Source organism: Pelophylax lessonae, assembly GCF_965119305.1.
Source record: "Pelophylax lessonae genome assembly, chromosome: 11".
In the NCBI taxonomy this organism is placed as follows: domain Eukaryota; kingdom Metazoa; phylum Chordata; class Amphibia; order Anura; family Ranidae; genus Pelophylax; species Pelophylax lessonae.
This window is the reverse complement of record NC_138778.1, coordinates 14,575,306-14,599,975: the sequence shown is the minus strand read 5'-3', so window position 1 is coordinate 14,599,975 and position 24,670 is coordinate 14,575,306. Positions and strand designations below refer to the sequence as shown.

Genomic DNA, 24,670 nt, shown 5'->3' with positions numbered 1-24,670 from the left:
ACAAGTCCCAGCGATTATATACCAGCACACAGCCAATACAGAACTACAAGTCCAGTGATCTCAGTGATTATATACCAGCACACAGCCAATACAGAACTACAAGTCCCAGCGATCCCAGTGATTATATACCAGCACACAGCCAATACAGAACTACAAGTCCCAGTGATCCCAGTGATTATATACCAGCACACAGCCAATACAGAACTACAAGTCCCAGTGATCCCAGTGATTATATACCAGCACACAGCCAATACAGAACTACAAGTCCCAGTGATCTCAGTGATTATATACCAGCACACAGCCAATACAGAACTACAAGTCCCAGTGATCCCAGTGATTATATACCAGCACACAGCCAATACAGAACTACAAGTCCAGCGATTATATACCAGCACACAGCCAATACAGAACTACAAGTCCCAGCAATCCCAGTGTTCAGATAGCAGCATGCAGCCAATACAGAACTACAAGTCCCAGCGATCCCAGTGATTATATACCAGCACACAGCCAATACAGAACTACAAGTCCCAGTGATCCCAGTGATTATATACCAGCACACAGCCAATACAGAACTACAAGTCCCAGCGATTATATACCAGCACACAGCCAATACAGAACTACAAGTCCCAGCGATTATATACCAGCACACAGCCAATACAGAACTACAAGTCCCAGCAATCCCAGTCTAGCAGCCATGAGGCCCCCCCCCCCCCCCCTAACATTACTGTGCCTGACATCCATAAGCAACCCCCAGTGCATTGTTATTGTCCAACAGTGCTGTACATGGCAGCCATGAGGGGCGGCCCCAACAAAAAGTCTCATGTTTCGGGGCATTCACCATCCAGCTAGGGTTGTCACCTCATCCCTTTACACCAGGACAGATAATAATTACCCGGATCTGAGGCCGATATAATGCAAATAAGGCACTACGTGAGTTTTATTACCACCTTAATCACTTGCTGACCAGCCGCCGCAGTCATACAGCGGCAGGTTTCTGTAAATCGCCTTACCTATACCGCCCCGGTGGGCGCTCGACAGTGAGAAAGCAAAGGCGCGGGCCGCTGGCCGCGATTCCATCCGGGCACCCTGCAATCGCTCCCTGTGAAGAGAGAACGGTGGCCTGCTGTTGTAAACACAGCTGACCGTTCTCTCAGGTATCAACCCAGAGCGCCTGTGATCCTCCTATTTAGGATCACAGTTCTCTGTGTTGATTTCACAAGCCCATCCCCCTCACAGTTAGAAAACACCACCTAGGCTCACACTTAACCCTTTGATCGCCCATGGGTTAACCCTTTCCCTGCCGGTGTTATTATTACAGTAACAGTGCATATTTATAGCACTGATTACTGTAGTAACGTCACTGGTCCCCCCAAAAGTGTCAGTTAGGGGTCCGATCTGTCCACCACAATGTCACAGTCCCGCAAAAAAAAAAAAAAAAAAAAAAAAAAAAAAAAAAATCGATGATCGCTGCCATTACTAGTAAGAATAAAAAAAAATGACCAACAATCTTTCCCCTAGTTTGTAGACGCAATAACTTTTGCGCCATCCAATCAAATCATGCCTAATGGGATTTTTTTAAGCCAAAAATATGTAGCAAAATTCAAATTGGCCTAAAATGATAAAAAAAATAGATTTTTACTTTTTTATTTTTTTGGGGGGAGGGGGGGGGGGTGTGGGGAGTCAGGTTATATAGCAGAAAGTGAAAAATATATATATTTTTTATTTTTTTCAGAATTGTCACTTTTTTTGTTTATAGCGCAAAAAAAAAAAAAAAAAAAAAAAAAAAAAAAAAAAAAAAAAAAAAATCGCACATGTGATCAAATACCACCAAAAGAAATCTCTATTTGTGGAGAAAAAAAAGAAAATCAATTTTATTTAGCGTCACACGACCGTGCAATTGTCCGTTAAAGTAACAGTGCTGAATGGCCTGGGGGGGGGGGCAAATCTTCCAGTCTAGAAGTGGTTAATCAGCCACAGAACCTGCATAATTAATGTGTGTCCTGGTTGATGAGGGGGGGGGGGGGACCCAGCATCCAACCTCCCAGAGTTTTACAGACTGCCACCAGTAGGGCTGGATGGCGCGCCTGTGCCTTCCACCCACACCAAGACCCCGGGTGTCACCCATCGGGGCGCGTCCCCCGCGTACCCGAGGCTACAATTAGTCCCCATTCACATCAGTGGGATGACAGACATCCAGGGCCGTTGATAGGGGTGGGGGAACCACCAGTCCTCCTGTAGGGGGCTGAAAAGCAACCTGTGCTGCTCTCTGCTGAAAACCAATTTCTCTCCAGCCGGCTTTCAGCTGCTGCAGGGAGAGACACAGACATAGGCGCCATAGGCGCTGCGCCCCCCACGGAAGCTACAAGCTTCTCTGTGCTGTAAAAATAAAAATATTGTAAAAAATAAATAAAGACAAATGTAAAATAAAATAATTTTTAAATATTTAAGCATTTTTTTAAAAAAAAAACAGTAAAAAATAATAAAAAAAAAAAATATATAAAAGGGCCAATTCACACGGCTTCTTTGTTATTTTTGCATCCTCTAAGAACGATTTTAGTATATTTTTTTGTGAAAATGTTGTTTTTGCCAGGTAGGCTGTACTGTGTTTTCTATCAGCAGCCCTGCAGACATCGCATGTGATTCAGGGCGCACTGCTCTGCAAATCACATGCAATGTCTGTGCAATGCAAATTCAGCCATACAGCATACAGATTGCATGGCTGAATTCGCATCGCATTTGGACACAACACGCACAGGACCCTTTTTTTGAGTCCGCACCAGAGTTGGATTGCATGGCTGTTCACACCTATGCGATCCGATTCATGGCTGTACTGACAGTTCTCACTGCGATAAGTGAACTGATCTGGGGGTGTCAACTTTATATTGACACCCCCCCCCAGCGATTTGCATACGGCAGTGTAAACTGCTTGCGATTTGAGTGCGATGTGGGAACCCGCAGTGGATTCGCAGGGTTCCCGCATCGCATATGTGTGAACCGGCACTTACACAGACGCAGCTCTGCGGATAGTTTACATTCAGAGGCAGAGATACGCCTCCTCTGGACGCAGCCACACTCGGACGATTACCTGCGGCCAGAACTCCAAAGAAATGCTGACCCTGGCCTGGACTCACCCCGTCTACGGTCGCAGCCGCACACAAATATTAGACTGGGAGCAGCAGCTGCGTCCCAACTGACATGATGGGGACTGCCTGCTTTTTCCTTGTCTTCATCCAGCACTCAGTAGGTGGGGAATTTTTACTTCTCTTTATCAGGAATCCTTTAGGCATGTCTGTTGCAGACTTTTTATGGGGCATCAGAGCAGCCCAGGGGGCATTTGGGGCATTTGTCCCATTTGCCCCCCCCCCCCGGGTACATCGTGAACACACATGCATCTCCATGGGGGAACCACAGCCCTATGAACAAGGCATCAGTGTCACTTTAACCTTCCCCCATCCCCCAGGCTGTGAGATCACCGTGCAGGTGAGCCAATCAGAGACCCGCACCTGCACTGATGAGATCACCTGTGATGGAGCACATCAGATCACAAGGATGAGGAGTTCTGGCAGGTAAGTGACTTTAAACCCCCCATACACACAATCACAATGGCGTACAAAAATGGCATAGAAAAATAGCGCTTTCCAAGCAATGGTGCGATAATCTGATCGTTAGTACGCAATTTTCCTCCAAAATTTCCCGAAGGGACAAACACGGAAATTTTTCTCGTACAACGCCAGATTGTACGATTTTCATTTAACCACTGAAGGGCCGCCCACCGCAGTTTTACGTTGGGTACTTTGACGTTAAAAACCGAGGTTATGGCAGCATGTCAAAAATAGTGAAAAAACTACCAAAAAATTTGATAAAATAAATAATCAGATCTATATAAATGAATAAATAAATGGTGAAAATAGTAATAATAATCCATCAATAATCCATCAGCCGGATAGCAATCATTATTGATGGATTATTAACACTTCTGCGGTCCGCTTTATCCACTTTAAGACCGGAAAGGATTTGCCCCCTTAATGACCAGGCCCTATTTTGTGATTCAGCACTGCGTTAATTTAACAGAAAATTGCGCGGTCGTGCGATGCTGTACCCAAATAAAATCAATGCCGTCCCCCCCCCCCCCCCACAAATAGAGATTTCTTTTGGTGGTATTTGATCACCTGTGCGGTTTTTATTTTTTGCGCTATAAACAATAAAAGAGCGAAAATTCTGAAAAAAAAATATATATATATATATTTTTCACATTCTGCTATATAACATTCCCCCCCCCCCCCCAAAAAAAAAAAAAAAAACATTAACCACTTAAGCCCCAGCCCTATTTCGGACACTTTTTGTTTACAAGTTAAAATCAGTATTTTTTCCTAGAAAACTACTTTGAACCCCCAAACATGATATATATTTTTTTTAGCAAAGACTCTGGAGAATAAAATGTCGGTCATTGCAATATTTTTTGTCACGCGGTATTTGCGCAGCGATCTTTAAAACTCAATTTTTTTGGAAAAATTATGAAAAATCACATTTCACTGCATTTAAAAAATACTAAACAGTAAAGTTAGCCCATTTTATTTGTATATTGTGAAAGATGATGTCACGCCGAGTAAATAGATACCCAACATGTTACGGTTTAAAATTGCGCACACCCGTGGAATGGCGACAAACTACGGTCAATAGAAATCTCAATAGGTGACGCTTTAAATTTTTTTTAACGGTTACCAGTTTAGAGTTAGAGTGTAGCTCTGTTTTTTTTTATTATTGCTCACGCTCTGGCGATCGCGGCGATACCTTGCACGTGTCGTTTGAACAGCGATTTCATTCGCGCCTCGACTTCCGTATACGTTTTATTTCGTGCGCGAGCTAACGGTGACGGGGGCGGCTACAATTTTTTTTTTTCCTATTTATTTTATTTTTTTTTTAACTTTATTACAGGTTTTAAAAAAAAAATAAAAAATCTGATCACTTTTATTGCTGTCACTGTAATGTAAACATCCCTTGTGACACCCATATGCAGTGACAAGTACACTTTATGGAGGGATCGAGGGTCTAAAAGACCCCAAACCTCTCCACTGCACTTCCATGTATGCAAAACGCTGAAAATGGCGTTTTTGCATACAGACGGTTTTTAAATCTGTCGCCTTTTGCAGCACAGTAACCCGGAAGTGACGTCATGGACGCCACCTCCGGGTTACGTCATCGGAGACCCGATCAATGCCGTTTCCGGCTTAGACCGGGACCGGCGGACGTGCCGGCTGGGTGCTCAGGTCTCCCGGTGGGATGGGAGGCCCGGGCAAAGTCACGGGAGGGGGACGTCCCCTCCCACTCACCCGGGTAACGATCGAGCGGCTCCCGAGCCGCATCGGTCATTACCGACGGAAAGCCGACCGTCGGCTCTGAACCACGGTACCGGAATGGTGCTATAGCTAGAGGCATCACCCCGGTATAACCCCGCAAAGTCTGCCGGCGTAAATATACGTCACTTTGCGGTAAGTGGTTAAAAATCTAAATTTTTTTTAACATTTTAGGCCAATTTGTATTCTGCTACATATTTTTGGTAAAAGAAAAATCCCAATAAGCGTATTTTGATTGGTTTGTGCAAAATGTATCGCTTCTACAAACTAGGGGAAAGATTTATGTCATGTTTATTGATTTCTTTTTTTTACAAGGAATGGCAGCGATTTTTTTTTTTTTTTTTTTTTTTTTTTAGCAGGACTGCGACATTGCGGCGGACAGATCGGACACCTAACTGACATTTTGGACACTTTTGGGGGGACCAGTGACATTACTACAGTAATCAGTGCTATAAATATGCTCTGTTACTGTAATAATGACACTGGCAGTTGCAATTTATAGGCATTTTGCCAAGGCAACCCTGAAGAACCCAGGAGGCACACCAGGGTGCCGCAGCACCCTAGTTGAAAAACGCTGATCTAGACCAGTGTTAGTCCCGGTTCACACATATGAGATGCGGGAAACCTGCAAATCCACTCAACTCGCAAGCAGTTCACACTGCCATATGCGAATTGCTGGGGGTGTCAATACAAAGATAGATTGATAGATAGTGAAGAGTACCCAGTTACGGCCGGGGTCAGCTTCCAACGCCATATGCTGCTCGCAAGAGGGGTGAAAGCCGCGCCATGGGTGATCACCAGTCATCCAAGAATGCGGCGTCTAAACCCTCCTGTATATGAGTGATAATGGTTAGTCACATGACGACGTAATGGCGCCAAAATATGACGTCACACGGATACATGGCGCTGATGCAGAGTGTATGGGTCCACTCCACCCCCCCCCCCACGCGCCTGACCTGGGTGGGGAGAGGGAAAGACCCCCGCACTGCATTGCAGTCCCCCGAACCCGACGGTGGCCCAAGGAGTCCACATGACAACATTTGTAGGGAGAAATATTCATAGGTGTAACAAAGTAAATAACCGGGAAATGACAACACTTCCACGTAAGTCCACGTTCAGTCTACAACCAGTCAGCCTCTCTATATGTATATATATATGAATATATTTGGTCTGTTATTATATCACTTATCTGTTGTACCACTTACAAACATGCCATGATGTCATTTTATGTATGTTGATCAAAACAATATTTATTAAATTGCTTTTATACTATCATGCGAGACCCACCTTAAGAATCCGTATTAATTTACCTGTTCAAGCACCAATCATCTTTACACACCTCATGCAAAATCCCAAACTTCCCCCCTACCCCTTATTTCTTTATGTAACAACTGGCTATTATAACAATAAAATTATATGTGGATTTGTATGGTTGTACCTACGTTATATATGTGCCAGTTGTCATAATTATATATATATTTGAATTCTCTTCTACTCCCCCCCCCTTCTTATTATTATTTTATTGTTATTATTATTATTATTTTCTTTTTTTTTTTGTAAGGGTTATGCCCTAAGGTTAGGGGTTAACTATGTATTTATTATTAAAAAGTATTAATTTATTGAATTTATTTGTCTATTTATTTTACATTTATTTATTCATTAATTTATTATTATTATTAAAATAGTTGCGTTTTTTTATGTTAGGGTGTTTAGTTATTTATTATTATTTTATTGTTGCTATTATTATTATCATTTTTTTTTTGTAAGGGTTATGCCCTAAGGTTAGGGGTTAATTATGTATTTATTATTACAAAGTATTCATTTATTAAAATTTATTTGTCTATTTATTTATTAATTTATTATTATTATTATTATCATTAAAATAGTTGTGTTTTTTATGTTAGGGTGTTTAGTTATTTATTATTATTTTATTGTTATTATTATATTTTTTTTTGTAAGGGTTATGCCCTAAGGTTAGGGGTTAATTATGTATTTATTATTACAAAGTATTCATTTATTGAATTTATTTGTGTATTTATTTGACATTTATTTATTCATTTATTATTATTAATAATAAAATAATTGTGTTTTTTATGTTAGGGTGTTTAGTTATTATTTTATTGCTGTTATTATTATTATTTTTTTTTTTGTAAGGGTTATGCCCTAAGGTTAGGGGTTAATTATGTATTTATTATTACAAAGTATTCATTTATTGAACTTATTTGTGTATTTATTTGCCATTTATTTATTCATTTATTGTTATTAATAATAAAATAGTTTTTTTTTATGTTAGGGTGTTTAGTTATTATTATTTTATTGTTATTATTATTTATTTATTTTTATTTTTTTGTAAGGGTTATGCCCTAAGGTTAGGGGTTAATTATGTATTTATTACAAATTATTCATTTATTGAGTTTGTGTATTTATTTGACAGTATTAATTTATTATTAATAATAAAATAATTGTTTTTTTTACGTTAGGGTGTTTAGTTATTATTATTTTATTGTTATTATTTATTTATTATTTTGTAAGGGTCATGCCCTAATGTTAGGGGTTAATTATGTATTTATTATTACAAAGTTTTCATTTATTGAATTTATTTGTGTATTTTTTTTACATTTATTTATTCATTTATTATTATTAATAATAAAATAATTGTGTTTTTTATGTTAGGGTGTTTAGTTATTTATTATTATTTTATTGTTATTATTATTATTATTATTATTATTATTATTATTTATTTATTTTATGTAAGGGTTATGCCCTAAGGTTAGGGGTTAATTATGTATTTATTATTACAAAGTATTCATTTATTGAATTTATTTGTGTATTTATTTGACATTTATTTATTATAGTTGTGTTTTTTTATGTTAGGGTGTTTAGTTATTTATTATTATTTTATTGTTGTTATTATTATTATTTATTTTTTTTGTAAGGGTTATGCCCTAAGGTTAGGGTTTAATTATGTATTTATTATTACAAAGTATTCATTTATTGAATTTATTTGTGTATTTTTTTTACATTTATTCATTTATTATTATGAATAATAAAATAATTGTTTTTTTATGTTAGGGTGTTTAGTTATTTATTTTATTGTTATTATTATTTATTTATTTTATGTAAGGGTTATGCCCTAAGGTTAGGGGTTAATTATGTATTTATTATTACAAAGTATTCATTTATTGAATTTATTTGTGTATTTATTTGACATTTATTTATTATTATTATTATTATTATTAATAATAATAATAAAATGTGTTTTTTTATGTTAGGGTGTTTATTATTATTATATTGTTATTATTATTATTTTTTGTAAGGGTTATGCCCTAGGGTTAGGGGTTAATTATGTATTTATTATTACAAAGTATTCATTTATTGAATTTATTTGTGTATTTATTTGACATTTATTTATTCATTTATTATTATAATTAATAATAAATTAATTGTGTTTTTTATGTTAGGGTGTTTAGTTATTTATTATTATTTTATTGTTGTTGTTGTTATTATTATTATTATTATTATTTTTTTTTGTAAGGGTTATGCCCTAAGGTTAGGGGTTAATTATGTATTTATTATTACAAAGTATTCATGTATTGGATTTATTTGTGTATTTATTTGACATTTATTTATTAATTTATTATTATTATTATTATTATTATTATTATTATTATTATTATTAATAATAATAATAATAAAATAATAATAATAAAAAAATGGTTGTGTTTTTTATGTTAGGGTGTTTAGTTATTTATTATTATTTTATTGTTATTATTTTTTTGTAAGGGTTATGCCCTAAGGTTAGTATTTATTATTACAAAGTACTCATTTATTGAATTTATTTGTCTATTTATTTTACATTTATTTATTCATTTATTATTATTATTATTAATAATAATAATAAAATAGTTGTGTTTTTTTATGTTCGGGTGTTTAGTTATTTATTATTATTTTATTGTTATTATTATTTATTTATTTTATGTAAGGGTTATGCCCTAAGGTTAGGGGTTAACTATGTATTTATTATTACAAAGTATTCATTTATTGAATTTATTTGTCTATTTATTTTACATTTATTTATTCATTTATTATTATTATTATTATTATTAATATTAATAATAATAAAATAGTTGTGTTTTTTTATGTTCGGGTGTTTAGTTATTTATTATTATTTTAATGTTATTATTGATTTATTTATTTTATGTAAGGGTTATGCCCTAAGGTTAGGGGTTAACTATGTATTTATTATTACAAAGTATTCATTTATTGAATTTATTTGTCTATTTATTTTACGTTTATTTATTCATTTATTATTATTATTATTATTATTATTATTATTATTAATAATAATAATAATAATAATAATAATAATATTAGTAGTAAAAGTAATAACACCCTAACAAAAAAAAAATCTAACCCTGACTCTAACCCCTTACCCTAACAAAAAAATAAATAAATGATAAGGAATGAATTTCAAGAGTAAGTGCCGCTTCACATTTCTGCGATCACAGAGATCGCATGTAATTCGGAGCGCACCGCTCCTAAAATCACATGCGATCTCTGTGCGGTGCAAATTTCAGCCATACACTTTGTATGACTGAATTCGCACCGCAATCGCACTAAAACATGTACAGGAACCTTTTTTTTTTGGTCCGCAGCAGAATCAGATTGCATGGTGCTTCACTTACGAACTTACAGATCGCACTGCCATATGCGATCTGATCTGGGGGTGTCGTTAACTTTTAATTGACACCCCCAGCGTATCGCATATGGCAGTGTGGATGCGATGCGGGAACACGCTGTGTATTTGCAGGGAAAAAAAAAAAAGGCAAGCTAGAAAAACCTGGCATCAAATGATTCAACAGGAGATCGGTTTCTCTATTGGATACAATAAGCTCTGTGTATATAAAAGGGGAAATTGAGCATAAAAACGCTGAAAGACGCTACGCTCATCCTGAGATTTGCACGCAGAGTCCCTGATAATAATGAATGCCCCCCCCGGTATGGTTGCCCCCCTGGCGCTCGGCAGCCCATACCGGTCGGACGAGTCAATCACGGCGTGTGTGTGGTTACAGAGTTTGGAGTGTAGCGGTAACCTAACCCCCCCCCCCCCCCTCGGGGAGACGGCCATTGTCCCAGCAGTAACTGCAAGTCTCTGCAACTTGTTGAACACAAACAGAGTTTCCATAGCAGCCGGGGGAGAGGAGAAGGTGCTGAGCCAAGGCAGCCTCTCAGTCTTCTCCCCGGCACAGCGTTACAAATCTCAGCTCAGGATGGACGAGGCGCCGGTGAAGGCGACCGATAAGCGACTGCAGTTCATCGAAGAATACGTTCTGAAGGCGCTGCGGCTGAAGGCGGACCGCTGGCAGAAATGCGTCTCCAGCGAGGAGAACAAAGCCGTCCTGCAGGACTTTCTGGAGAAGGGCGACTGCCCGGCGCTGGTGGTGTCCCTGAACCCGGCCGGGCTGCTGGTCCCGGCGCTGGACTTCCCCGGCGCCACCAAGAACAAGGCCGTGTACTTCGTGAAGAAGAGCGCCGGCGCCCTGACCCCCGACACCATCAGGAGCGGCTTGGTGTTTGGGAGCCTCTCCTACACCCCCCTGGACCAGCTCTCCGTCCTGGTGGAAGAGGTAAGTCCTCCTCAGATTTGGAGTGCAACTTTGGATGGGTGCGACTTGGATGGGACTTGTCGCAAAGTCAGACCCACTGTTGCATTGTAAAACATTCAGGTGCGACTTTCATGCAACTTTTGAGGGTTAGGCTCTATTCACACTTGTAGGACTCCAACGCTGCTCCAAATTTAAGGCCCCTTTTCACACTTGTGCGACTTGTCCTGCGACTTGGGACTGCAAAGTCGCATGACAAGTCGTACCCCATGATTTCCAATGAGTACCGTTCATATCTGTGCGACTTGAAAATAGTCCCTGCACTACTTTGGTCCGACTTTGATGCAACTTGAGGTCCATAGACCTATAGATTACACAGGCATTGCTTCAAGTTATATCAAAATTGCATCAAAGTCGCATGACTTTCAAGTTATACAAGTGTGAAAGGGGCCTTAGAGTGCAATTTTGGTGCAACTTTGATGCAACTTGGATACAGCTTTGACCAGCAATATTGGACAATTGTTGCATTGTAAAACATTCCAGTGCGACTTTCATGCAACCTTTGAGGGTTAGGCTCTATTCACACTTGTAGGACTCCAACGCTGCTCCAAATTTAAGGCCCCTTTTCACACTTGTGTGACTTGTCCTGCTACTTGGGACTGCAAAGTCGCATGACAAGTCATACCCCATGATTTCCAACCATTCATATCTGTGCGACTTTAAAATAGTCCCTGCACTGCTTTGGTCCGACTTTGATGCAACTTGAGGTCCATCGACCTATAGATTACACAGGCATTGCTTCAAGTTATATCAAAACTGCATCAAAGTCACATGACTTTCAGGTTATACAAGTGTGTAAGGGGCCTTAGAGTGCAATTTTGGTGCAACTTTGATGCAACTTTGGATTGGTGCAACTTGGATACGGCCTTGACCAGCAATATTGGACAACTGTTGCATTTTAAAACATTCAGGTGCGACTTTCATGCAACTTTTGAGGGTTAGGCTCTGTTCACACTTGCACGGCTCCAAAGCTGCACCAACTTTAGGCCCCTTTCACGCTTGTGCGACTTTTCCTGCGACTTGGGACTGCAAAGTCGCATCCCATGATTTTCAACCATTCATATCTGTGCGACTTTAAGGTTGTCCCTGCACTACTTTGGTCCGACTTTGATGCGACTTGAGGTCCATAGACCTCAGGATTACACAGGCATTGCTACAAGTCACATCAAAATTGTGTCAAAGTCGCATTACTTTCAGGTTATACAAGTGTGAAAGGGGCCTTAGATTGCAACTTTGATGCAACTTTGGATGGGTGCAACTTGGATACGACTTTGGCTTTCACCAGTGATAATGGACAGCTGTTGCATTGTATAACATTCAGGTGCGACTTTCATGCAACTTTTGATGGTTAACATTGAAGTTTATGGCACTCCACATATACGCGGTGCTGGAAAATGCAGCAGATTCTGTGCGTTTCCCGCACTGCATTGAAATCACACGCCATTCATGCAAGTCGCAGCGGGGGTCCGTGTTAACGGCACCCCAAAACGGTTTTCAAAATGCAGTGCGATTGACAGAATCGGATCGCATTGACATCAACACCCATGCGATTCGTTTCCAGTACAGGGTCCTGCACCCTACTGCTGGCAATCGGCACTGTTCCAACCCGTGCTGCACCAATTCGAAAAAAAGTAGTTCCTGCCCTTCTTTCGGCGATTTCGGGTGCGACTTCAATAGGCATCTGTGCATGAAGCCGCACAGCTGTCACCCTTTGGTGCAACTTTGGATGGGTGCGACTTGGCTGTGACTTGTCGCTCCCCTGCAAAGTCGGAACAACTGTTGCGTGTAAAACATTCAGGTGCGATCTTCATGCAGCTTTTGAGGGTTAACATTGAAGTCTACGGCCCTCAGCCTCAGCCATACAATATCTCACAAAAGTAAGTACACCCCTCACATTTTTGTCAATATTTTATTATTGCCCCCCCCCCCCCCCAAAAAAAAAGTGTCAAAATTGTCAGTTAGGGGTCCGATCTGTCCGCCACAATGTCGCAGTCCTGCTAAAAATCGCAGATCGCCGCCATTCTATACTAAAAAAAAAAAAATAAATAAATAAAAATGACAAATCTTTCCCCTAGTTAATAGACGCGATAACTTGTGCAAACCAATCAATGTACGCTTATTGCGATTTTTTTTTTTTTTTTTTTTACCAAAAATATGTAGCAGAAAACAAATTGGCCTAAAACAAAAAATTTTGATTTTTACATTTTTTTTTTTTTTTTTTTTTTTTGGGGGAATGTAATACAGTATATCACAAAAGTAAGTACACCCCTCACATTTTTGTGAATATTTTATTCTATCTTTTCATGTGACAACACTGAAGAAATGACACTTTGCTACAATGTAAAGTAGTGAGTGTACAGCTTGTATAACAGTGTAAATTTGCTGTCCCCTCAAAATAACTCAACACACAGCCATTAATGTCTAAACCGCTGGCAACAAAAGTGAGTACACCCCTAAGTGACAATGTCCAAATTGGGCCCAAAGTGTCAATATTTTGTGTGCCCACCATTATTTTCCAGCACTGCCTTAACCCTCTTGGGCATGGAGTTCACCAGAGCTTCACAGGTTGCCACTGGAGTCCTCTTCCACTCCTCCATGATGACATCACAGAGCTGGTGGATGTTAGAGACCTTGCGCTCCTCCACCTTCCGTTTGAGGATCCCCACAGATGCTCAATAGGGTTTAGGTCTGGAGAGATGCTTGGCCATTCCATCACCTTTACCCTCAGCTTCTTTACCAAGGCAGTGGTCATCTTGGAGGTGTGTTTGGGGTCGTTATGTTGGAATATTGCCCTGCGGCCCAGTCTCTGAAGGGAGGGGATCATGCTCTGCTTCAGTATGTCACAGTACATGTTGGCATTCATGGTTCCCTCAATGAACTGTAGCTCCCCAGTGCTGGCAGCACTCATGCAGCCCCAGACCATGACACTCCCACCACCATGCTTGACTGTAGGCAAGACACACTTGTCTTTGTACTCCTCACCTGGTTGGCGCCACACATGCTTAACACCATCTGAACCAAATAAGTTTATCTTGGTCTCATCAGACCACAGGACATGGTTCCAGTAATCCATGTCCTTAGTCTGCTTGTCTTCAGCAAACCGCGGGCTTTCTTGTGCATCATCTTTAGAAGAGGCTTCCTTCTGGGACGACAGCCATGCGGACCAATTTGATGCAGTGTGCGGCGTATGGTCTGAGCACTGACAGGGTGACCCCCCCACCCCGTCAACCTCTGCAGCAATGCTGACAGCACTCATACGTCTATTTCCCAAAGACAACCTCTGGATATGACGCTGAGCACGGCACTCAACTTCTTTGGTGGACCATGACGAGGCCTGTTCTGAGTGGAACCTGTCCTGTTAAACTGCTGTATGGTCTTGGCCACTGTGCTGCAGCTCAGTTTCAGAGTCTTGGCAATCTTCTTATAGCCTAGGCCATCTTTATGTAGAGCAACAATTCTTTTTTTCAGATCCTCAGAGAATTCTTTGCCATGAGGTGTCATGTTAAACTTCCAGTGACCAGTATGAGTGAGAGCAATAACACCAAATTTAACACACCTGCTCCCCATTCACACCTGAGACCTTGTAACACTAACGAGTCACATGACACGGGGGGAGGGAAAATGGCTATTTGGGACTTATTTAGACATTATCACGTAGGGGTGTACTCACTTTTGTTGCCAGTGGTTTAGACATTAATGGCTGTGTGTTGAGTTATTTTGAGGGGACAGCAAATTTACACTGTTATACAAGCTGTACACTCACTACTTTACATTGTAGCAAAGTGTCATTTCTTAAGGCCCCGTTCACACTGGGGCGACGCTACTTCCCGGGGCGACCTCACAGCACGGACTTCATAACATTGAAGTCAATGCAGGTCACTCCGGGTCGCCCCAAGGAAGCTCCGGACCCTTTTTCTAAGTCGGAGCGACTTGTGTCGCTCCTATTAGAACGGGTCCATAGCTTCTGTATGGAAGGCGACCTACGGCGACGTCGCCTGACAGGTCGCCCCAGTGTGAACGGGGGCTCAGTGTTGTCACATGAAAAGATAGAATAAAATATTTACAAAAATGTGAGGGGTGTACTCACTTTTGAGAGATACTGGATAACATCCTCCCCCCCCCCCCCCCCAAAAAAAAAAATTAAAAAAATCAACATTTTTCATCCTTTTAGGCCAATTTGTTTTCTGCTACATATTTTTGGTAAAAAAAAATCACAATAAGCGTATTTTGACTGGTTTGTGCAAAAGTTATCGCATCTACAAACTAGGGGAACGGTTTATTTAATTTTTATTTATTTATTTATTTTTTTTACGAGTAATGGCAGCGATCTGCGATTTTTAGCGGGACTGCGACATTTCGGCGGACGGATCGTACCCCTAACTGACATTTTTGACACTTTTGGGGGGACCAGTGACATTACTACAGTAATCAGTGTTATAAATATGCACTGTTACTGTAATAATGACACTGGCAGGGAAGGGGTTAACAGTGTGAGCCTAGGGGAGTGATTCTAATTGTATGGGGGAGGGACTTGTGAAATGATTATAGAGACCTGTGTTCCTATATAGAAGGATCACAGGCGCTCTGTGATCATTCCAGAGAGAATGTCGCTCTTTTTTGTTTATAGTGTAAAAAAAAAAAAAAAAAAAAATTGCACAGGTGATCAAATACCACCAAAAGAAAGATCTATTTGTGGGGAAAAAAAGACATCAATTTTATTTTGGCACGGTGTCACATGACTGCGCAATTTTTCCGGTAAAGTAACGCAGTGCCGAATCGCAAAAAAATGACCTGGTCATTAAGAGGGTAAAACCTTTCCGATCCAGAACTGGTTAACTGCAATAAGATGACATCTAGTGGTCAAAAATGAGAATGACCTCCCTCTCATCACAGGAACGCCAGTTAAATAATAATAAATTAAATTAAATTTCAGGCCATAAAATTATCAAAATAAAAATAACAAATATTTTTATTTTTTTTTTTAACCACTTAAGCCCCGGAAGATTTTACCCCCATTCCGACCAGGGGGTATTTTGCGATTCGGCACTGCGTGACTTTAACGGACAATTGCGCGGTCGTGCGACGCTGTACCTAAACGAATTTGGCGTCCTTTTTTTCCCACAAACAAAGCTTTCTTTTGGTGGTATTTGATCACCTGTGTGATTTTTTGATCACGCGCTATAAACAAAAAAAGAGCGTCAATTTTGCAAAAATAGCAATATTTTTCACATTTTTTTATATGAAATTCCCCAAAAAAAAAATTTAAAAATCAAAATTTTTTTACTTTTTCGGCCAATTTGTTTTATGCTACCTATGTTTGGTAAAAAAAATCGCAAAAAGCGTATTTTGATTGGTTTGCGCAAAAGTTATCGCGTTTACTAACAAAGGGAAAGATTTCTGTCATTTTTGTTGTTTTTTTTTTTAACGTGTAATGGCGGCGATCTGCGATTTTTTTTGCGGTACTGCGACATTGGGGCGGACAGATCGGACCCTTGACTGACATTTTTGACACTTTTGGGGTTACCAGTGACATTTCTACAGTAATCAGTGCTATATATATGCACTGTTACTGTAAAAATACACTGGTAGTGAAGGGGTTAACTTTATTTGGGAGGGAGGGGCTGTGTGTATCCCTAGGGGCGTGCTTTCTACTGTGATTGGCTGGGGCTTGAGCTGTATGGACACTGATCAACGGATCTACATACTAGATCCGAGTGATCAGTATCCTAACAGCAATGAGAATGACAGGTGGCTTGTTTACACAAGCTGCCTGACATTCTCCCTCTCCCCCGCCGATCGCCGAGTGACCGGCGGACATCGGGTCCGCCGGTCACACGCGCGGGGGGGTCCGTGACCACGCGGGAGCGCGCCTCCGGGGGCGCGCGCTCGCTCCCTAGACCCTCACAAGCTAGTGACGTAGCCCTACGTCACTTTGCCTGTGAGGGGCTGACTGCCGACGTAGATCGGCGTTAGGCAGTCGGCAAGTGGTTAAAGACAATCGCTCATCGTGTTGGCTTCCTGTTGGAAGGATATCTCATACACAATACCTGTTCAATCCATAGAATTGCAATACCAGAAGTTTATATTTTTAGTTACAATGTTGCAAAGCGTTATTTGCTTTGGAAAACACGCCATGACCCATAATGAGCGATCACTAAAAATCCACCCCAGCCGATCGTCCCTCACCGAGTCTGTCCAACGTTTGCACACGATGACCTTTTGTAGCGCCAGATTCCTTCAGTTCTACCTTTTTTTTTTTTTTCTTCTTTTTTTACATCCATGATTGGAACTCGTGAGCCGCCATTACAATTGTGATTAACCACTTGACCCACCCGGAAGATTTACCCCCCTTCCTGACTAGGCCTTTTTTAGCGATACAGCACTGCGTTACTTTAAATGATAATTGCGTGGTCGTGCGATGCTGTACCAAACCCCCGGAAGATTTACTCCCCCTTCTGACTAGGCCTTTTTTAGCGATACAGCACTGCGTTATTTTAAATGATAATTGCGTGGTCGTGCGATAAAAATAAAATGATTTCCTTTTTTTCCCACAAATAGATTTTTCTTTTGGTGGTATTTGATCACCCCTTGCAGTTTTTGTTTTTCTGCGCTATAAAAAAAAAAAAGACAGACAATTTTGAAAAAACAAAAAAAAAAACAAAAAAAAACTATATTTTTTTACTTTCTGCTAAAAAGATTCAATAAAAAAATGAAAAAAAAAAAATCTAATTTCTTCATCAATTTAGGCCAATATATATTCTGCTACATATTTTTGGTGAAAAAAATCCCACTCAGTGTATATTGATTGGTTTGCGCAAAAGGTATAGCATCTATATATGGGATATTTTTATAGAATTTTTATTTATTTTTGGAAGCGATTGGTGACTTATAGTGGGACTGCGATATTGTGGCGGACATCCTGACACTAACTGACACTTTGCAGGAACCAGTGACACTAATACAGTGATCAGTGCTAAAAATATGCACTGTCACTGTACTAATGACCCTGACAGGGAAGCTGTTAACATCTAGGGCGATCAAAGCTTTAAATGTGTGCCTAGCCAGTGTTTGTGTACTGTGTGTGTTGCTTTTACTAGGGGAGAAGTTGGATTTTTTTCCCCTGCTTTGCAGAAACACAGTATCCATCCTGCCCCCCCCTGTCAGAACGAAACTCGGCCTTGTTTACATAGTCAGAGCTCCGTTTTGAGTCTCTGGCCAACGATCGGCGGGGGCTGGAGGACATCGAGTGCCCGGCATCCGCAGATTGGTTTCTGCTGCGGCAATAACCTCCCGCATGCCCCCTGCAGGTGTAAGTGCAAGATCACATGTATATATATATATATACGTGATCCAGCACACAGCTGCTGCCCTGTAGCAGCAAAACCGCTGTAGGGCAGATAGCAATACACATGTGACTGCCATGTGACAGGGTGACAACACAGGAGTACAATTGAAGACAGGGACCGAGCGTTGTCACCCTGTAAACAGAGAAAAAGTAAAAAATAATATAAAAACACAAAACAAATCACAATGCACTTTGATAGCCATACATTTCCATGGTATTCCTGCAAAAGATTTCTAGCACTATACAAAATTAATAATAAGGCCAAATAGGGCACCCCATCTTTGACCATTCTATTGCTGGGTCATCCATCGTTGTCCATCCTTGGGCCGTCCATCTTTGGACTGTCTATCTTTGGGCTGTCTATCCTTGGGCCGTCTATCCTTGGGCCGTCTATCCTTGGGCCGTCTATCTTTGGGCCGTTTATCTTTGGGCCGTCCATCTTTGGGCCGTCCATCTTTGTGCCGTCCATCTTTGGGCCGTCCATCTTTGTGCCGTTCATCTTTGGGCCGTCCATCTTTGGGCCGTCCATCTTTCGGCCGTCCACCCTTGGGCCGTCCACTGGGCCGTCTATCTTTGGGCCGTCTATCTTTGGGCCGTCTATCTTTGGGCCGTCTATCTTTGGGCCGTCTATCTTTGGGCCGTCTATCTTTGGGCCGTCTATCTTTGGGCCGTCTATCTTTGGACCGTCTATCTTTGGACCGTCTATCTTTGGACCGTCTATCTTTGGACCGTCTATCTTTGGACTGTCTATGTTTGGGTCGTCTATCTTTGGACTGTCTATCTTTGGGCCGTCTATCTTTTGGCCGTCTATCCTTGGGCCGTCTATCCTTGGGCCGTCTATCTTTGGGCCGTCCATCTTTGGGCCGTCCATCTTTGGGCCGTCCATCTTTGGGCCGTCCATCTTTGGGCCGTCCATCTTTGGGCCGTCCATCTTTGGGCCGTCCATCTTTGGGCCGTCCATCTTTGGGCCGTCCATCTTTGGGCCGTCCATCTTTGGGCCGTCCATCTTTGGGCCGTCCATCTTTGGGCCGTCCATCTTTGAGCTGTCCATCTTTGGGCTGTCCATCTTTCGGCCGTCCACCCTTGGGCCGTCCACCTTTTGGCCGTCTATCCTTGGGCCGTCTATCTTTGGGCCGTCTATCTTTGGGCCGTCTATCTTTGGGCCGTCTATCTTTGGGCCGTCTATCTTTGGACCGTCTATCTTTGGACTGTCTATGTTTGGGTCGTCTATCTTTGGACTGTCTATCTTTGGGCCGTCTATCCTTGGGCCGTCTATCCTTGGGCCGTCTATCCTTGGGCCGTCTATCTTTGGGCCGTCTATCCTTGGGCCGTCTATCCTTGGGCCGTCTATCTTTGGGCCGTCTATCTTTGGACTGTCTATCTTTGGGCCGTCTATCTTTGGGCCGTCTATCTTTGGGCCGTCTATCTTTGGGCCGTCTATCTTTGGGCCGTCTATCTTTGGGCCGTCTATCTTTGGGCCGTCTATCCTTGGGCCGTCTATCTTTGGACCGTCTATCCTTGGGCCGTCTATCTTTGGACCGTCCACCTTTGGACCGTCCATCCCTGGGCCATCCATTGCTGGTCCAATCATTGTTGGGCCATCTGTCCTTGGGCAGTCTAACATTAGTTAATATATTTTTGGGCACCCTGTCTTTGGCCGTTCTGTTTTTGGACCATCTCTCTTTGGGCTGCCCATCGTTGGAACACATAATAACCTTTATCTGCAAAGGAATCATTGGGATTTTCTGTTTAAATGCAGAAATAAAGGACCAGCTGGGAGTGTTTGTAGTGTGGGCTGTGCCGCTCACCATGGAGCATGCAGCTTAGATATGGCGGGAGCATGGATAATTGTGTTACAGAAAAATGATCCTTTATTGGAAGATTACAATTTCTTTATTAAAAGTTACATATAAAAATGATCATTATCAATGCTAATACCAATGCTGGGGAGACCTTTACTGAAATCTGTAATAATTCTCACCCAGCAGCCCTCCGTTCACCCCTTCCCTGAAGCAGGGGCACCGCATTGTTCTCCTTGGCTTCTCGGAGACTCCAGGTCCTGTTACCGTTATTTGGCCTGTTCTATGCCCATTGTTTGAGTCCTCACATAACGGACCATTGGCCTCTTTCTGTAGAACTTAACTCCATTACTTAATTGCAATAAAAAAGCTCCAACAATGCTTCATGTTATAATAAGGACGTCTAGAGTTACCCCATTCCACTTTCCTTCTAGATGAATGTGGAAATCTCTCCTTGCAGACCTGCAGTCGCCCCGGAGTCTTTATTTCAGATACTCTGCAGGCCCAGAGGAGCGCCGGCTGGGAAATGAATACAAATCAGCTGGCATATTGAATTTCATTAATTAGGCTTTGACCCAAATGATCTTCTGATATAAAGGCTTTCTGGGTCAAGTCATAAATAATTACATGTTACCGTCTGGGGTTAAATTGTCCTTTTGATATTTGAATGGTTTCAGGTTGTCAGCAGAGGGTGACGGCGGCCTCAAGTTCCCTCAAATCAGAGGACCAGAGGGTTACTTCAGAAGGAGGTGAAAATATTAGGATGGAGAAATGCCATAAGTCCAGTAACTGTGTCCATGAAAGAGGATTGTGATTGGCTGCAGTGGGTTATCGCACTTTGTGGTATAAAACGACTCCGTAGCAGTGACTGCCTTCGGAATCCATCTTGCTCTGATTTGATCTCCTATTGGTTGGGATGGTGTGTTGGATGTTGTTCCTCGCACTGCCTATTGACTACATCCAGCCATAGGACCGCCATGTTATGTATGAGGATAGCGATATGCACTATGTAGTCAAAGGTTGGTCGACACTTTGACCATCGCACCCTTTTGAGCTTGTTGGACGTCCCATTCCAATATCATGGCTATTAAGATGGAGTTGGCTGCCCTTTGTGGCTAGAATACTTCTGGGAAGACTTTCTCCAAGATTTTGGGGGTTGTCTCCAGGGATTATTGCGCAACATTGAGGTTAGCTACTGATGTTGAATTATAAGGCCTGGATCACAATCAACGATCCAAATCATCCCAAAGGTGTTTAGTAAGGTTAAGGTCAGATCCTTGTGGAGGACACTTGAGTTCCTCCACACCAAACCGACCAAACCATGTCTTTATGGAGCTGGCTTTGTGCGCTGGAACTAAAAAGCACCTACCCAAGGACTAGGGTGGACGCCTCATCGCTTTAATCCAGGACACATATTAATTACACAGGTTCTGAGGCCGATATAAGGCACCAAGTGAGTTTAATTAACACCTTAACCACTTTACCACCGGAGGATTTTGCTGTCTTACGTCCAGGCCACTTTTTGCGATTCGGCGCTGTGCCACTTTAACTGACAATTGCGCGGTCGTGCAACACGGTACCCAAACAAAATTTACGTTCTTTTTTTCCCACAAACAGAGCTTTCTTTTGGTGGTATTTGATCACCTGTGCGCTTTTTACTTTTTGCGCTATAAACAAAAAAAGAGCGTAAATTTAGAAAAAATAACAATATTTTTCACATTTTTTTATATGAAATTCCCCCCCCAAAAAAATGTAAAAATCAAAATTTTTGGCCAATTTGTTTTCTGCTACCTATGTTTGGTAAAAAAAATCACAATAAGCGTATTTTGATTGGTTTGCGCAAAAGAGTTATTGCGTTTACTAACTAAGGGAAAGATTTCTGTCATTTTTGGTGTTTTTTTTTTTTAACGAGTAATGGCGGCGATCTGCGTTTTTTTTTTTTTTCTTTTTACGGGACTGCGACATTGCGGCGGACAGATCGGACCCTTGACTGACCTTTTTGACACTTTTGGGGGGACCAGTGACATTACTGCAGTAATCAGTGCTATAAATATGCACTGTTACTGTAAAAATGACACTGGCAGGGAAGGGGTTAAATTTATTGGAGAGGGAGGGGTTAATGTATGCCTGGTGCTTACTGACATGTGTGGGGGGAGGGGACTGAGTGACACAGGGACAGATCGCAGGTTCAGCTATGATGAACCCTGCAATCTGTCACTGTTTGTCACTGAGGAGATCCACCCGCTCTGTTTACACAAGCGGGTGGATCTCCAAACTCGATTCCCCGACGATCGGGGAAGAGCAGCGGCGATCGCCGCCGCCACTCCCCTGGCCCGACTCCTGCTGTGAATGAATACAGCGGGAGCGAGCCTCCGGCGGCGCGCGAGCGCCGCCCACAAGGGGAGGAGTCCAGCGACGTAGTACTACGTCGCTGGACGATAACGAGCCACTGTGCCGCAGTAGAGGCACCGTGAGCGGCCGTAAAGTGGTTAAGCAGTCACATAATTTGTGTCAATAATATGTGTCCTGGTTTAAAGGGATGAGGTGGCAACCCTACCAAGGACCCCACCACAAGGTTGAAAGGTTTAAATGTCTTTTGTATGTTGTAGCATTAACAGGACCATTCACTGGGAACACCTGAACTCAATCATGTGGAATGGGCTTTGCATACTTTTGGCCTTCGTCCAAAGCAACCAGTTGGGTTCTGCCTTTCAACTCCCCATGCTGCGTGAGACTTAGACGGATGAATCTGGTTGGTTGGTTAGGGGAAAGAAGACTTGTTCTTTCTTTAGACATCATTATGAGTCAGATCTGCCCGGGATGCATTGTGTTCCAGCCTTCGAGGTGTGTTTGTATGTAAATGGTCAGATCATTTATCTTATTACTGCCAGGAGCTGCAGAGGGCTGAACACACAGGGCATAGTTTACTCAGCCAGGTGATTGTTTGCTGGCTGATCTATACAATCAGCAAACAGAACAGGTGAGTCAGACATCTCCACTGTAAGGGAGAGTTTCCCTAGGTTATCTCAAGGTCAGCCTGTGTTGGCCAACCTATAGATGTGAGAAGACCTCATCTATTCTTCCCGGGTCAGGAGATTGTCTTGTTTATCGCAGCAGCCAGAGCTGGAAAATCCGTAAGGCAATCTTACCAGGTGCCTAGGCCCCACTGGATGTCCTTTAAGGGAGGAATAGTACCCAATAATTGGTGTCAGTGGGAGGAGCAGTTCCCCGTCATTGGTGTCAGTGGGAGGAATAGTGCCCCATCATTGGTGTCAGTGGGTGGAATAATGCCCCATCACTGGTGTAAGTGGGAAGATGGTGCCCCAATGTTGGTGTCAGTAGAAGGATAGTGCCCCATCGTTGGTGTCAGTGGGAGGAATATTCCCCCGTCATTGGTGTCAGTGGAGGGAATAATGCCTAATTGTTGGTGTCAATGGGAGGAATAGTGTCCCATCATTGGTGTCAGTGGAAGGATAGTGCCCCATCGTTGGTGTCAGTGGGTGGAATAGTGTCCCTTAATTAATGTCAGTGGGAGGAATAGTGCCCCATCATTGGTGTCAGTGGGAGGAATAGTGTCCCATCATTGGTGTCAGTGGAAGGATAGTGCCCCATCGTTGGTGTCAGTGGGTGGAATAGTGCCCCATCATTGGTATCAGTGGAAGGATAGTGCCCCATCGTTGGTGTGAGTGGGTGGAATAATGCCCCATTACTGGTGTCACTTGGAAGAATAGTGCCCCATCATTGGTGTCAGTGGGAGGAATAGTGCCCCATCATTGGTGTCAGTGGGGGGAATAGTGCCCCATCATTGGTGTCAGTGGGAGGAATAGTGCCCCATCATTGGTATCAGTGGGAGAAATAGAGCCCCATCATTGGTGTCAGTGGGAGGAATAATGCCCCATCATTGGTGTCAGTGGGAGGAATAGTGCCCCATCGTTGGTGTCAGTGGGAGGAATAGTGCCCCATCGTTGGTGTCAGTGGGAGGAATAGTGCCCCATCATTGGTGTCAGTGGGAGGAATAGTGCCCAATCATTGGTGTCAGTGGGGGGAATAGTGCCCCATCATTGGTGTCAGTGGGAGGAAGAGTGCCCAATCATTGGTGTCAGTGGGAGGAATAGTGCCCCATCATTGGTGTCAGTGGGAGGAATAGTGCCCCATCATTGGTGTCAGTGGGGGGAATAGTGCCCCATCATTGGTGTCAGTGGGAGGAAGAGTGCCCAATCATTGGTGTCAGTGGGAGGAATAGTGCCCCATCATTGGTGTCAGTGGGAGGAATAGTGCCCCATCATTGGTGTCAGTGGGGGGAATAGTGCCCCATCATTGGTGTCAGTGGGAGGAAGAGTGCCCAATCATTGGTGTCAGTGGGAGGAATAGTGCCCCATCATTGGTGTCAGTGGGAGAAATAGTGCCCCATCATTGGTGTCAGTTGGAGGAATAGTGCCCCATCATTGGTGTCGGTGGGAGAAATAGTGCCCCATCATTGGTGTCGGTGGGAAAAATAGTGCCCCATCA

General features: G+C 42.2%; 1 protein-coding gene across 1 annotated transcript in view; it reads left to right on the top strand.

The window, feature by feature from the left end:
- The first annotated feature begins 10,606 nt into the window (after window positions 1-10,606).
- DNAH9 (dynein axonemal heavy chain 9) overlaps window positions 10,607-24,670 on the top strand; it is a 346,411-nt gene continuing 332,347 nt past the window's right edge. Inside the window, exon 1 of the mRNA XM_082272319.1 lies at window positions 10,607-10,981. Within this exon, the coding sequence (XP_082128445.1) occupies window positions 10,625-10,981 (357 nt within the window). The 5' untranslated portion in view covers window positions 10,607-10,624. The remainder of the gene's footprint in view (window positions 10,982-24,670) is intronic.